At 38.9% G+C, this 15,632-nt stretch overlaps 1 protein-coding gene across 2 annotated transcripts in view; it reads left to right on the forward strand.

Annotated features, from left to right (window-relative positions):
• COL4A3 (collagen type IV alpha 3 chain) overlaps positions 1–15,632 on the forward strand; it is a 99,571-nt gene that overhangs the window by 53,295 nt on the left and 30,644 nt on the right. For both annotated transcript variants that reach the window (XR_010909514.1, XM_067465966.1), the window contains exons 13-27: positions 617–694; positions 939–1,001; positions 2,244–2,300; positions 2,853–2,897; positions 3,600–3,653; positions 4,964–5,005; positions 5,360–5,447; positions 6,593–6,628; positions 6,930–7,094; positions 8,040–8,132; positions 9,383–9,478; positions 10,345–10,415; positions 12,070–12,258; positions 13,535–13,703; positions 14,531–14,623. Coding sequence is in view for 1 of the 2 variants with exons in the window: in XM_067465966.1 (XP_067322067.1) it covers positions 617–694; positions 939–1,001; positions 2,244–2,300; positions 2,853–2,897; positions 3,600–3,653; positions 4,964–5,005; positions 5,360–5,447; positions 6,593–6,628; positions 6,930–7,094; positions 8,040–8,132; positions 9,383–9,478; positions 10,345–10,415; positions 12,070–12,258; positions 13,535–13,703; positions 14,531–14,623 (1,339 nt within the window). In the remaining variant the exon portion in view is untranslated. The remainder of the gene's footprint in view (positions 1–616; positions 695–938; positions 1,002–2,243; positions 2,301–2,852; positions 2,898–3,599; positions 3,654–4,963; positions 5,006–5,359; positions 5,448–6,592; positions 6,629–6,929; positions 7,095–8,039; positions 8,133–9,382; positions 9,479–10,344; positions 10,416–12,069; positions 12,259–13,534; positions 13,704–14,530; positions 14,624–15,632) is intronic.

Raw genomic sequence — 15,632 nt, forward strand, 5'->3', positions numbered from 1 at the left:
AAGATCCAATGGGATAAATCTACTTCCAGAACCAGTTCAACCAGTAGAATGGCAAGGGAGATACTTTCTCCACTCCAATCACCAATGCCTCCCCTAAAAATGATTTGAAGGGCTGGGATATCCTCTGAAATTTTGTTTTGGGGCAGCAGCAAGGATTATAAAAAGACTGTAGAGAAGATGCACCTTTAATTATGTTGGCACTGTAAGACCAATACAGTATCCTATTTCAGCAAAATTTGCCTATGGTCCAAATCCAGTCTGAAATCATCTCCCATTTGTGTGACTCTACTAATGGAAGATACCATTCCAGAATGGGAAGATGGCAATTGTAGTTTGTTAGGAGAGTGAGAAGTCGAGGGATCTCATTTCTAAGGACCTCATCACATAGATGATATTTCCCAGTCCAATTTGCCAACCTCCATGGCGAATTGGCAGGGCAGCAGGGCAATCCCAATTTTCCCATGGAAATATAGTCATGTGCAACCATGCACAATGCCCCCATTGTTCTTCTGTGGGTATGTTTCTTACCTCTACAATCTGGCATATATGACCCTGGCTTTGGTAGCCACATATGACAATAATTCTCAATAATTACTGTGGTTTTTTTAAATTTCAGGGTGACCTTGGACTAATAGGCCCTCCTGGACCAACAGGAACAGTTATTGTGACACTAACCCGAGCAGATAATACAACGGTAACAGTATAAAAATGTTCATAACAAAAAGGTTTATTATATAAATAATGTGGATAATATGGGTGATATAGATAGATATAGAAGAGAATGAACAGTTTTGTGTTGTGTTGTTTTACATGTTGCTTGGTCATGGTTTTGGGGAGAGCAGGTTAAAATTGTTGCATTTATAGAAAAGTACGTATTTCCTTTTCCAATGTTTTGAGTGTATAGGTACTGATTTTACTTTTGGATATTTTTGTGACAGGAATTAAAAGGAGACAAAGGAGACATGGGTTCTCCAGGACCTCCTGGACCTCAAGGAGCATCAGTAAGTGGCACTGAAATCGATGTTTCGGACTTCAAGTGGGAGTTAGATATTAAAATATTTTAAAACTTGTCTGTTTCTTCAAGACCATACATTAGATGTTCAAAAATATAGTTTATCTGTGTCTTTGGGCTTAAAAACTCTAAATGTACCAGATCCTGCCTGCTCTTGAAAGCTTAGAAGTGGTGGCCTGAGTTAGTACTTAGATGGGTGACCACCAACAAATACCTGGTTCTGTGGGCTATATTTCAGAAGAAGGAACTAGCCAAACCTGTTACCTAAGAAAACATTAGGAAATCCATTATAAGTCTATAGGTGACCTGAACCCCTCCCCCCCCACACACACACTGTCTTTAATCAATGCATAAATATGCATAAATATTTTTTACTTAATTCTAATTTGAAGTATCAATTTCTTTTTCTATCCAAGCTGAAAACCAAGTATAGGGAGGCAGTGTTGTCATATGTATTCTAGTAGCCTTGGCTGTTACCAAATTCCGTGAGCAGTTACCAAGGACCCACTCCTAGGTAGGGCCCATTGGCAATGGTTCCTGCATTGATGTCTGGGTCTGAAAACCATCACTTAAATTTACCATGATGCCCTGTATTCAGATTTGTTTTTTGGGATTCTTTACCCCTGCTAATGTACACTTGATAATGTAAAATCTACCTAAAAGAAGATGCTTTACTGGAATACTATCAGGACCCTTCCACACAACCCTATATCCCAGAATATCAAGGTAGGAAATCCCACATTATCTTAGTGTGGACTCGGATAACCCAGTTCAAAGCAGATACTGTGATATTTTCTGCCTTGATATTCTGGGATATAGGGCTGTGTGGAAGGGCCCTTAGAAATCTGGCTTATCACAGTCAGAACAGGAGAGAAGCATGATTTCCTTGATGTTCTCATTTTCTTTCTTTTTCTCTCTCTTTTCTTCCCTTTCTCTCTCTAGAAATGGATAAACTAATTAACAGCAGATTTATAGTATGTCCCGTATATCAGTGGAATCTATATACAATAGGCCATAGTTTCACTTATTAACTTAACTTTTGTACAAGCTACACCCTCTTTTCGGCACTTCTGTCATTCATCCTATTGAAAACAATAGGTTTTGTTATTATCCATAGTTTGACGTATCCATGTGAAGTCTGTATGTTAAGATGTTCTAAGACTGTATGTTCAGTTGAGCAACATGAATGTTATTTTTTTTAAAAAAGAATTATAGGAAATTTCTGTTATAGGGCTTGCCCGGTGATTTTCGAAGCATAAGAGGAGAGTCAGGGGAACCAGGACCTCAGGTGTGTACTCATTTCTCTTTGACTCAACAGGGTTTTTTTTTCTGGAAGCCATCTTGTGTTGCATACCCTCTAATTGTCTTGATTTGTCAAAGCTAGTTCCAATTAATTCTTTACTTTTTTTAAAAAAATACCAATTTTGTCTTTCATCTCATTTTCTATGGTTGTCCTTATCTTATTTCAATTGATGTAAATTGAATTCAAAATGCTAAAGTAGTCTGCACTCAGTTACTCAATAGGGGGAGAGGAAGGGAAGAGGTAAAATCTTACTGTTCACAGTCGGTTCAATCAAAAGTTGCTTTTAATAGCTTGCTTATTAATTCTCATCAATATTTTTGAGATCTTGACCATACTATACATTTGCTTGGTCATATGTGCCTCACTATTCATCTCTGAAGAGTTGGAAGATGGTATTGTGCAAACTTTAATGGGTTACAGAAAATTCAGTTTAAGTCAGTTAAAGGCACACCATAACCAATATAAAGGTTATTATCAATCTTGTTAATTAATATTAAGTTACTGGTTTTCCTTTTAATTTCTTGTTTTGTGTATCAGGGTAGGCCTGGAAGAGATGGCCTTTCTGGTCCTCCTGGCTTACAGGTAACATATTTAAACTGGCTTATATTATACAGAATAAAAGGTACAGGAAGTCCCCAAGTTACAAATAAGATAGGGTGTGTAGGTTCATTCTTATGTTGAATTTGTTTGTAAGTTGGTGTCAGTGTTTAAATCCCCAATTGGCAATGGAAACCTTCTGGGTGAACCTAGTCAAATGTCACTCTTTCAGCCTCAGAGGAAGCAAAAGTAACCCATCTCTGAACAAATCTTCCCAAGATAACTTTTAAATAGGTTTCCTTTAGGGTCACCATAATTTGGAAATGACTTGAAGGCAAACAACAACAACATGGCTTGCCTCAACTGGTAGTCACTACTAAAGTAAGATCATAAGTGGAATAGTAAATCCCTTTGAGATAGTGAATGAATTTAATAATATATATTTATTTATATCCCCCTTTTCTCCCTAAACGGGACCCAAATTGGCTTAACACATTATATAAAAGACAATACAAAACAATATGCGTATGTAAAATAAGAACCTGTAAAAACAAATTTACAATAAGAAATAAATAAACATATTAAAAAACATTTAAGCCAAATATGATAGAAAACATTGCAGTTTACCTCAGTACCTAACAGGATTGTTGATGCTTTTCCAGAAGAACATTGCAAATAATAATCAGTGTTGCAATCTTGCTTTATGGAAGTGTTAATCACTTTATAATATACATTATATCCCTGTAGGGAGAAAAAGGAGAGCTGGGTCTCCCAGGATTGCCTGGAAATGATGGTCTCAAGGTAAAAGTATTTTTGTTTTTTTACATTGTGTTTTCCTTTTTGCGGGGTGGGGATGGGGGCACAACACTGTTGAAAAGTACATTGTCATATACTTGAGTAATTTCAACTATCTGCTAAGATGACAGGTTGGGGTTTGGAGCCCGGCGTGCTTAGCTACTCCAAAAACATGATTAAGACATGAATCAAGTTTGAAGGCAAGGCTTATTCTTTCTAGCTAGAAAAAAATGTCAAGAAGAGCCTTCACTCTCAAAGATCCAACATACCTAAGCATACCTAAACCAAAATACAGAACATATTTATATACTTTTGTCTGCTATTCAGAATACCTGCACTAGTCTCCGATTGGTTGAAAATCAGCTAGGATCCGGCCTCTTATTAGCTGAGGACGCCCTCTTATGACATTGCTGATTGGTGTTCCTCCATGGCGGGAAAAATTAGCAGCTGTTTGAAGCTTTGAGTCCATTAAGAGTCCACCCTGGAGGAAGGTGCAGACCTCTCAAATGCGGTGTGGCAATATAATGTAATAGTTCAATGGAGGATGGAGCCTCTTTAAGGAGGCTGCTTTCCTGGAATTGCAAAGTTGTATAAAAATAATCATATTGAGCTTGTGTTGTATCCATACTTTCGAGGGGGGTCCAATTTCTTGATAGCACACTCAGGGTGCATTTACACTGTAAAACAATGGTTCTCAACCAGTGGGTCACCAGATGTTTTGGCCTTCAACTTCCAGAAATCCTAACAGGTGGTAACTGGCTAGGATTTCTGGGAGTTGTAGGCCAAAACACATGGGGACCCACAGGTTGAGAACCACTGCTGTTGAAGTAATGCAGTTTGATCTCACTTTAACTACCTTGGCTCAGTGCTGTGGAATCATGAAAACTGTAGTTTTACAAGGCTTTTGTCCATGTCTTCCAAAAAATGCTGGTTCCTCATCATGCTATAAGTCCTAGGATTCCATAGCACTGATCCATAGACATTAAAGTGGTACCAAACTACAGGTTTGATTACTGGAATTGATTTTAATAACTCATTGAAAAGTTTAATCCTTAAGGGAGGGGAGATGGGAATGCAAAAGGAATCCCAAAAGTTAGAAGAAATTTGAAATTACTGATAATGGCTGAAACAAAACACTGATCAAGACAGAAATATGTAAATGTTATTCAAATTTAGGTTTTTTATTGACAATATGTGCTTATTCAATTGTGTGCAAAATAAAGTGTTTACTGGTAGAACATCTATCAGTAACTTTCTTCTTCTTGATAGATTTGAAAAGTTACCCAACAAAATCAGTTTCCATTTTTCTCACACAGGGGAGAAAAGGTGATCCTGGTCGGCAAGGAATTCAGGGTCTAGTAAGTGTGCCTTAATATTTAATGTTAAATGTATTAAAATTAATACAAAGTATACGCTAACAAAGAGATGATTTATGTGAGGGAGTGCTTCTAACCACTTGCAGCTAAATTACATTTAAGATTGGCTTGTTCTTTGATTGTTTTCCTTACCTGGGAAGTAATTCAGGTAAAGAAAGCCAATTTAAGAATATGTTGAATTTCAGAACATGTTGAAATATTGAGCGTGAATGAGTCACTGTACAGTTATAATATGTGTGTTCCATGGTTTTACTATAGGCTGCAGTGCCATTCTCTTCATTGTTGTTGTTTTTTCCCCTCTCCCTTTCCCCCTTTCTGTTCTTCTTTTTATTTAAGATAGAGTATTACGATGAAATGCCTGGTGAAAAAGGAAATAAGGGCTACTTAGGACTGCCAGGGCTTAAAGGCCAGCCTGGAGCACCTGGTGAGTGACCATCAACAGATTAAAATAAAACAGTAGGGATTTGCTACTTGAAAAAATCATCTGAGGAAAATGATGGGTTTGAGGAGATAGAGGTTGAAAGGATGGGGAATCTTGGTTCTTGCGATTGTTTTGGACTAAAACTCCTAAAGTGTCTTAGCACTGACCAACTTGAATGGGACTTTTGAAAGTTTTAGACTATAAAGGAGGCCAAAAGTTCTCCAGCCCTAAAGGGTTATAGTGAGCCCTTGGTATCCTCTATGGTCTAGAACATCCCATGCGTACCAAAGTCTGTGAATGCTTAGGTCCCACTATATGTGAGTGGTTCCCAACTTATGGGCCACGGCCCACTGGTGGGCTGCGAGACCTAAAATAATGTCCATAGCTCTAGATTATTAAATATGGTTTAATGTGGGAGAACAGATGGAGACTACTGGATAGCATAAATTCTACTTCAGAAACTAGAGCTAATGTGGTCTATCCAATGCAGTTTTCTGAATCAACACCCCAAATAATGAAACTGAATCTAAAGTTGACCAAAAACTGATTCATAACCCTTTTGGTTCTAATGTTGGAGAGTGGTCCCGCCCCAATCAAAAAAAAGTTGGGAACCACTGCAATATGGGCATGACTTTTGGGTATACCCCTAATGATCTCAACACATGAGTAGGCTCACATAGGGGAATGGAATTTTCAAATGAAATGAAATAGATTTAGATGAAACAGTTTCACAGTTTCACAGATTACCAGTGGTTCTCAACCTGTGGGTCCCTAGGTGTTTTGGCCTACAACTATCAGAAATCCTAGTCAGTTTATCAGCTGTTAGGATTTCTGGAAGTTGAAGGTCAAAACACCTGGGGGCCCAGAGGTTGAGAACCACTGACCTAGATGGACAAACAGAAGGGCCACACTTGTCTGTTCGAACCAGTGGCAATACATTTCAGGTTTTAAAGGATTTGGGATTTCCAAAAAAAAAAAAAAAAAAGGCTCAACCTCAACCTGTATATAAAAACTTTTTAAAATAGTTTTTTTTAAAAAAAAAACTGTTAGTTTGAGATGAAGAGCATTTGCACTGCTAAGGAATGAAGAATTAAAACTGAAAACTTGCAATATTAACATAAACTGTAATTAATATGTTGTTTTTGCAGGACTACCGGGTCCCACTGGTGCCATTGGTAGGCCAGGTATGTATTGTACTTCAATGAAAATAAAATTCCAATGGGACAACTATTACTGATAACACACCACTACCATGACCGTGCTTAGAAAATACTATTCTAGAATTATGGAATCTGAGATTTGGAAGTGACTGCAAGGATTTTGATGCACCAAACAGAACAATAGATGTAAAATAGTTTTTAACACATCACAACCATGTTAATTAACAGTGGGGTAATAATAATAATAATAATAATAATAATAATAATAATAATAATATGAGGATGTTGATCCCTGAAGTAAGTAAACCATGAAATCTTGCATTAGGTATTTTGAGACCTGGGCCAAGAGGTTTATCAGGCTCACCAGGTCCCAGAGGAAGAAAGGGAGACAGAGGACAACCTGGCATGAATGCTATTGGACCACCTGGACCTCCTGGAATGCCAGGACTGCCTGGCCCAGCAGGATCTCCAGGTCTTTCAGGACAACCTGGTAAGAACAGACCAATTGTGTTATTGTATTGTCAAAGGTTATATGGCTGGAATCACTGGGCTAAATGGCCATGTTTCAGTAGCATTCTCTCCTGATGTTTCACCTGCATCTGTGGCTAGTGTCTTCAGAGGTTCTGTTGTCAGTGAATCTGTGGAATATGTTATTGCTTGCATACATAGGGAGAACATTTCCAGGGCATACAAGTGCTGCTCTGGGGTGATTGCACTGAAAGTCTTCTAGGGAAGAGTTGCAACCACATTGCCATCCCATGACTGCCATTGCTGGCTTCCTTGCAAATGAAACCAAACAAGAAATATGGTGACATTTAGTTAACTATATCACATGTTAATCCACTTACAAGCCCATGTCCTATTTTAATCTATGCTTACACTATCAGTTTTAGAGTGAATGGTTGATATGGTTCAGATGATCAGATCTTATCTTAGTAAGCCCAGATATAGATGCATATAACAATAACAACAATGACAATAACAACTTGATTCCCCCCCACCCCAAATTGTGACTCAAATGGCTTCACATGTTATGGGAGCTGTTACTAGTTGTGAGGCAATTAATGATAATCCTGTCTCTACAAATGTGGAGCTTGTCTCCAAAAGGTACACAATCCAAAAATATATATGGAGAAATGGGTTCTAGGTGACAGCACATAGTTGGCCAGGAGTAGAATACTATGTACAGATCAAAGCTATCAAAATGTATCTAATCACTTTGATACAAGGCTTGGGAAACTGCATTGTATAGCAAAATAATGCATACCCTCGGCATGTTTTTCAATTTCTGCAAAATTTGCTCAGATGGATTTGGAAACAAGCTCCACAAATTGTGAAAAGAGAAGTCCTAAACAAATTCTTAATGGTTATTATTGCTTTTTGTAAGCAACAGGTGTAACTCTGTTTCCCCAATCTCCATCTCACTTTTAAACAGGTATAATAACTTTTGAAAGAGGCCCAGAAGGAACTGCAGGAATCCAGGGATGCATGGGGCCTCCTGGCCTTTCTGGAGATAATGGAGAAAAAGGTCAGTTGTTTTGCTTGTGAATTGATGTTCCAGACCTGCAAAATTTGTGTCTACCAAGGCAGCAGACAAAAACCTTACCATGGATCAAGACAGATTCCATTAACACTATTTAGCTTGCCCTCCAAATTCTTGGTCCCCACGTCTATGGATTCAACCCAACCACAGATTCAAAACACAATACTAGTAGCAAATGAATGAGATACAACACTGAAGAAAGAGATTAGGCTGGATAGAGACTGAGGATCTATGAAATGACAGAAATATAAGCATAGTGCTTGAGGCGAATTTACATCTACTGCTGTTTCACAGATCATCAGTCTTTATCCAGCCGTGCCATATTATATAGTAGGATTTGGTCATCCATTGATTTTGGCATGTGCGGGGAATCCAGAAATCAATCCCCTGTAGGTACGGAAGATGAGCTGTGCTGCTTTTTCATCAGGCTAAGACCAATTGAACCTAATTTGTTTTCACCCAGAAATCTGTATATTCAAGAGTAGCATGCTCTTCAACATTTTCAGCAGTATTACTGAGAATTGTTTCCTACACAAAGTGCAAATCTGGGTAGCAGTGGCAGCTACTATCTCTAATGTTAGTGAAGTACTGAATCAATTCTGAACTTTAAAGAGGCCACCCATAGTTTTTAGCCATATCCCCCAGATGGAACACTTACAAGTCAAAGTTGGAACTAAACCCCAGATTCAACATACCATTAACATAAAGTAATGTCTAGCAGTCAGAGCTTGTGATGGGATTCGGGGGGGGGGGGGGCAGCATTACACTGAGTTGTTAAACATCAATTCATTACTTCTCCTGCCCTCATTATGATTACATTCCATAGATTTCCTGATCAGCATTACAATTATTCTTACACTGAAATAAATTAGGTATTTTCAGATATTAGAATTAATTAGGAAATGAAGTGGTACTTCCTTTATCTGTTACAATGAAACAGGACAAGTTGAAGAGAAGAATTAGGATTGGAAAAACTGCATCATTTTGAGCAAGATGGCTGGCTTATTCTAGGTTGCCTGCTACTCTGTGGAATTTAGAGGGAAGATAATGGATAGGAAGAGAAATGGTGGTTCCATGTCTGGAATAGAGAGATAAAATGAAAAGGTGAGAGGAGCGAAAGTGATTTGCTTACTTGACAGGAATCCCTATGGCAGTGAAGGCCAGGTCTTTTAGGAGGAAAGGTTGGAGTGTTTTTTGGTGGAAATATTTTTCAAACAGGAATATTTTTATTACAGGCGAACAAGCAGGTCCATGTAACCAATGTACCTATACTACGGGAGCACCTGGCCTTCCTGGTCCTCCTGGGGCAGAGGGTCTGCAAGGAGTTAAAGGTAAAAAATGATGACAGTTTCAAAATTTACAAATATATGTCGACATTTAAAAATTAACTAGGAAGTGAGTGAAGTTTTCCAGTGTTCCATATTTAAATTGATTGGTAATAGTTTTGGGACAGACAGAAAAGAATATTTCAGCAGTTAGAACAACATTATCTATGGAAGAATTGGCTGCTCTTTTAGTGATCTTTGGAGAGGTGTGTAAAAAAATAGAGAACATCTATCTATATAAACAATTTCTAATGCAGAAACAAATGAGAAACAAAGCCCTCATTTTTAAATTTTTTAACACAAAGTGAAATGTGGAAGTAGACACAAAATCATTGTTGCTCACTTCTATTCCCCCCCCCCCCTTCTCTGCTCCTTACTCTGCACTATGTCAGTGACAAAATGATAACATGTAAAATAACTAAAATATTACACTTGGAAAAGATTATGTACTCCTTAAAGCAGTTACCAATATCTCCATGGGGTGTAGAAACAGCAGAAGAAGCTGAGAAGTTCATTGCCTGTATAAATAAAAGAATACCTCACTACCTCTGAGGATTCTTGCTATAGATGCAGGTGAAACGTCAGGAGAAAATGCCTCTAGATTATGGCCATATAGCCCAGAAAAACCTACAACAACCCAATACCAGGTATTTTAAAAAAGAAAAAAGGTAACCCAGCTGCTGGTATACCTAAACAATTAGAATATCCTTCAATTTTTTTCCCTTTCAATATCAATTTGGTGTTTAAAACAGCGTCTGACTAGGGGTGATGTAAGGTTAGATTAAACTTTACAAATAGCAGTAGTAGTTGCTCAGTTACTTTAACCTGTTTTCCCAACCCATTACACCGAAATCATAGTGTTATCATTACAGGTGTAGTAGGACTGTTTGGACCTAAAGGATCCCAAGGGTCGCCTGGGCAACCGGGGCCTCCTGGAGTTCAAGTAAGTTTCAGGTGAAATTGCTTTTATGTTTTATATGTGATTATAGTTCTAAGCAATGGGTTTTTCTTTGCTGAAAAGACAAGAGTTTTGTGGTGTCAGTCTTAAAAAGGATTTGTCAGTCCACTGATAAATGCAAGATTATCTGGGCAGCTCACAAATCAAATACAACAGAAAACAGAATTAAAACATAGATTATACACTAAGGGCCACCACTATACAGCACATTAATTTAAATCTCATAATCTCCAAATATCCAAATTTGGCACAGACAATCCCAATTCATCCTCTATCTTTCCACTTTTTAAGGGCGCATCCAGATAGAACTATAGTGCACGCCCTCCCACGTTTTTCCCAGGGGTGTCCAAATGATGCCTCAGGGGAAAACTCTGTTTTATTCTGAAATAATTTTTCAGCTGGAAAGACCCGGGTCTTTGCAGCTGCGGGCGCTGTGTAGATAGGACCAGGGATCATACCACACCACTTCTGATGCCTATCTACACATCAGTCTTGAGTTTCTTGGGCTCCTGGAGCCCAAGAAACTCAAGATAGCTTCTACCCCCTTCCACCCCCTCCCCCTCCCGAAAAGTCTTTAAAATGGAAAATAACTTACCCAGCCACCATTTCCCCTTCTCCAGAGCTCTCCTGGCATGTAGAAATGATGTGCCAGGAGAAGTGGGGAAAAGGAGAAATGTGCCAGGTGAAAGGGGAATGGCGGTCGGGTAAGTTATTTTCTGTTTTAAAGGCTTTTCTGGCTGGTTTGTTTAGTGTCCCACTGCACTGCTGGAAAGTCCATCAAGGCATTTGGACACCCCACCCCCAGGAAAGCATGGATGTTGAAGGGAGGTGTCTGGACTTCAACCTGGATGCAACTGCATTTAAGAAACACAGTTGCTCCCAGGTTAAAGTGCTGTCTGGAACCGCCCTAAGATATATTTGAAATGTCCCAATTGTTCTCCCCTCTTTCCCCTTTCCACCTTTGTTCTCTGTTTACTTCAGTTGCTGCAGATTGAGTACAAAGTTCAAAGGTAGTTTGTGTCCAATTTAATAAGTGGAAGAGGAAAATGCAGGGCTGAATTTGCATTTCTCAGTATGATTAGGCAAAAGACAACTGCTGTGGTTAGTGTCCATTGTGAATAACCTTTGCTGCCTGATGTTTCTTGTCCTCATGTGTCCTTTTTAATTTGTGAAATGTCGGAGGGAATGCAAACCAGAATATATAAAAAGGCCTTGACCTGTTTCTGAGAACACCATGAATATGGTGTTGAGCAACCATTAGGAGGAATAAAGAGAGAGAGGAGAAAGGGTGACTCACCACCACCTTTACGGCATACATTTTACCATGACCTTTCATGGAGCTCAGTCCTGAAATATGGTGATATTTTAGCAGAGCACAAAAAGATCTTAATGTTCTGATAGGTACGTTTGTGTGAAAGTGATTTTTCAGGTGAATTGTTCCCAAGGCAATGTGGCTTTAAAATGTTAAAAATTTAAATGAGGCCCTGAAATAGATTAGGAGTTATTGCAACTGACAAAATAGAGAGGCAGTATGGGCAAAACAAATTGGAGAATTGGGAATGTGGGAAGTATTATTTTGCCCACACTTAGTATATTGATTCTGCTGTACTATGACAGGTTTTAACAATATTTGACCTAGGGAATTCCAGGTATTCAAGGAAACCAAGGTCGTAAGGGGTCAAAAGGTGTCCCGGCCTATGTGAATCCAGAAGGTCCAAGAGGAGACAGAGGAGAAGCAGGTCTCAGAGGAACTTCTGGAGACAAGGGGGTGGATGGCTTACCAGGAGAACCTGGACTGAAAGGCACAAGAGGTCCTGTAGGAACACAGGTTGGTCCATACTATGTTCATGAATAACATAGCCCAACAAAAATATATTAGTGTATTGGTTTTTAGGCTTGTTCCTGGGGCTATTTGGGGAACTGATTCTGAATATTGCTTGGATAGACTGCATCAGCTCTAGTTTCTTAGATATGGTATCATGATTTTCTGTGAGCGAGCAGATGACAACTGGGAGATGACATATATTCTGTATCTCAAAAGCTAGAGCTGATAGGGAAAACTGGTGCCGTCTTTGGAATCAGCAAGTCAAGGCTAACATTTGCGGTACCAAAATGTGTGTTGGCCAGTGTAATTATTTCACAAACATGTTCATTTCCTTTTTCTCTTGTTGTTGTATATTTACTTCATGCAATGGGAAGAGGTGGTTTAGGGATTGTCTTTTTCTTCTGGGGTTCTCTGTTCTGAAATAAATTGACTGCCATTGTTTACAGTGCACCCAGAAATGGATGAATGCAGGAAAATGAGTCATTGCTGTTCTAGTTGGGCAGCAAAGTATTTGAGGCATTTAGGAACATCCCCAACTCAGGAGCAGGGTTATGTGTGTCCTGGCCTTAATTTCAGTTGACAGGATCAATTACTTTCTTTAACTTCAGGCTTCCTTCAGTAGTTGGGCTGGGAGGGTGGTGATCTCCTGTCGGCTAACACTTGGATCACCCAACATGGATCCAGCCCCACATAAACCAACATCATCTCAGCTATAATCAACAAAAGTTGCGGATGTCTTTATTTCAAAATAATGTGTGTATCATTTTAATTGACAGGTATGCTTCACACTCTTGCAAACTGCAAACTCAAAATAACCCACTGTACTGAATCTTGTGTGCTATGTTTTCTTGTTATGTCTGTGTCTTTAAAACCTTTAAAATGCAAGTTAAAATTAAAATAGTAATTAAATATTTTTTAAATAATTAACCAGATGCAATAGGAAATATATGCAAAGTCAGATGATAACACCTGTCTTCAGTGTTTTCCTCCTAAAATTCACACTGCAACAAAAATTCCCCTCACTGGGGCTCCTTCCACAGAGCTGAGTAAAATCCCACATTTTCTGCTTTGAACTGGAATATATGGCTGTGTGGACTCAGATAACTCAATTCAAAGCAAATATTGTGGGATTTTCCACCTTGATATTCTGGGTTATATGGCTGTGTGGAAGAGCCCCAGGTTGCCAAAAAACACTCCTCTGGTAAAAGAGACTACAATGTGCTACTACTTTGAGATCCAAGAAATGAATGTTAAGCAGTGTTTTATACATTATTCTTAGGGATCTGATGGTCCAAAAGGAGACAGAGGTCCACAGGGATCACCTGGTAGCCCAGGTCTTCCTGGAGAAGTAGGGCTACCTGGGCCACCAGGATATGGACCACAAGGATTGAAAGGCACTCAAGGCTCTCAAGGAGATCCTGGACCATCTGGATTGCTTGGAACAAGTGGTGAGTAGAATCTCATCTTAATTGGAAAACATTTGCCTATGGTGTTTGTGGTAGATTTGAAAGCAGATGTGATAGAAAATGCAACTGTCCTTATTAAACATCACTAGAAAATATAATGTGCCATAAAACAAAGAGATTCACTGCTGTCTTATTTTTAAGATGTTGGACTGTCATGTATGTTTTGTTATCCTTTGTGTATCACAGTTTATTGCTTTTGCTCATATTACCACCTTTTTAGATTATATTTTCCCAGTTAGTGTATTTATCATCATCATTTATATCCCGCCTTTCTCCCCATAGGGACTCAAGGCAGTTAACATCTATTCACATGAGACAGTTCAAAAAAGAGCAATACACAAGTTAAAAAACAATTGAACAGTAACAATCAATCCCAATCTAAGGAAGAGAGGATGGGAAGGTGTGAAAATCCTTCCCAGAAGTCTATGCTCCCTTCCACACAGCTGAATAAAATCCCACATTATCTGCTTTGAACCGGTTTATATGGCAGTGGGGACTCAGATAACCCAGTTCAAAGCAGATATTGCAAGATTTTCTGCTTTGATATTCAGGGTTAAGTTCCTGAAGTCACTATTGCTCTAATGTTGATACTTTGGCCACTGATTCATGCATTTGGTTGGCCATCTGATTATTGACCTGGAAGAGTAGTTATTGCATTGAGTATATTTTGGTATGTATAAGATCCACGACCAGTTTACTGAAACTAATAGAACCAAAAATTTCTAAATTTATAATGTTGGCAAGCATCATTTTTCTTTTAAAATTAATAGCATTGATATATATGGCTGTTGTTGCGATACACTTTATAGGTCCTAAAGGGGAGCCTGGCATGGTGATTGCAATTCCTGGAGCACCTGGGCTTCAAGGTCCAGCAGGCAGACCCGGTCTACAAGGCGTAACAGGTAAGATCTACTTGTTCGGGATGGACTTCAAAAACTAATTATATCTAAAATACTGCATAGAAAGAAAGGGCTGCAACTTGACATGCTCACATCAACCATATATTTATTGCTGTCCAAAGGCACAGCTTAAAGAAGTACAAGAGATAGCAGAAACTAGGTCATATGTATCTTGATAGTGAGGAGCAAAGGCAAACGAATTTGTAGGCAACTGCTTGTAAGCAAAAAGATCCTAGATTGGGTATTTTTGCAAAAGCAATGTACATAGAACAATGGTCAGCAAATTTTGTCCCGTGGGCTATATGCAGCTCTTGGGGCCTCTATATGTAATCCAGGCCCACCTCCTAAACATCCAGAGTCCTCCATTTTCTTAATGGGAGGGAAATTTTCAGGCATTCCCCGCCCCCCCAAACTGACGACAATCTCAAAAAAAGAAAACTTCCTGAAAATGAGACAGCTGGCTTCCTCTAATCTCCAGAGCCTACCAAATCACTTCACCCAAACCCCCCAAAATAAAAGAATTGGCCAAACCCCATCCAAAATGGCAACAGAAGATGATGATGTGGCTTATCAGACTGTGTATGGAGAAAATTGTCCCCAACTGTGAGCAATTGCCCACCCTGGCATGCACGGACAGGGTGTTTTCAGTTTGAAAAAGCATATTTTGAAACTTTTCCTGCATAATTTGTAGCTTAAATTTGATCTAGAATCAGCCAGAGTGTACTCTTGAAAGTTTCCCTGAAGAGAAACCAAGAAACTGTTTGTCAAGCTCCATTGTACAGTGAGCTTCCCTCCATCACTGAATTTGCGAGGACCTTAGTTCTGGAAAGAGCGGACATGACATCTGATTAGGAATACAATTATTAAGTATGTTTGTTCTTGGAAATAGTAATGAGCCGTTTTAGCAAATTGTGACCTGTGAAGTTTTCAAAAGCAAGATTTGCATGTAATTGTTCTGTGCAAAAACCGCATTTTTCTGCCTGGAAAATGCTGCTTTCTTTGTTGAATATGC

Source organism: Anolis sagrei, chromosome 3 (assembly GCF_037176765.1).
Source record: "Anolis sagrei isolate rAnoSag1 chromosome 3, rAnoSag1.mat, whole genome shotgun sequence".
Classification (NCBI taxonomy): domain Eukaryota; kingdom Metazoa; phylum Chordata; class Lepidosauria; order Squamata; family Dactyloidae; genus Anolis; species Anolis sagrei.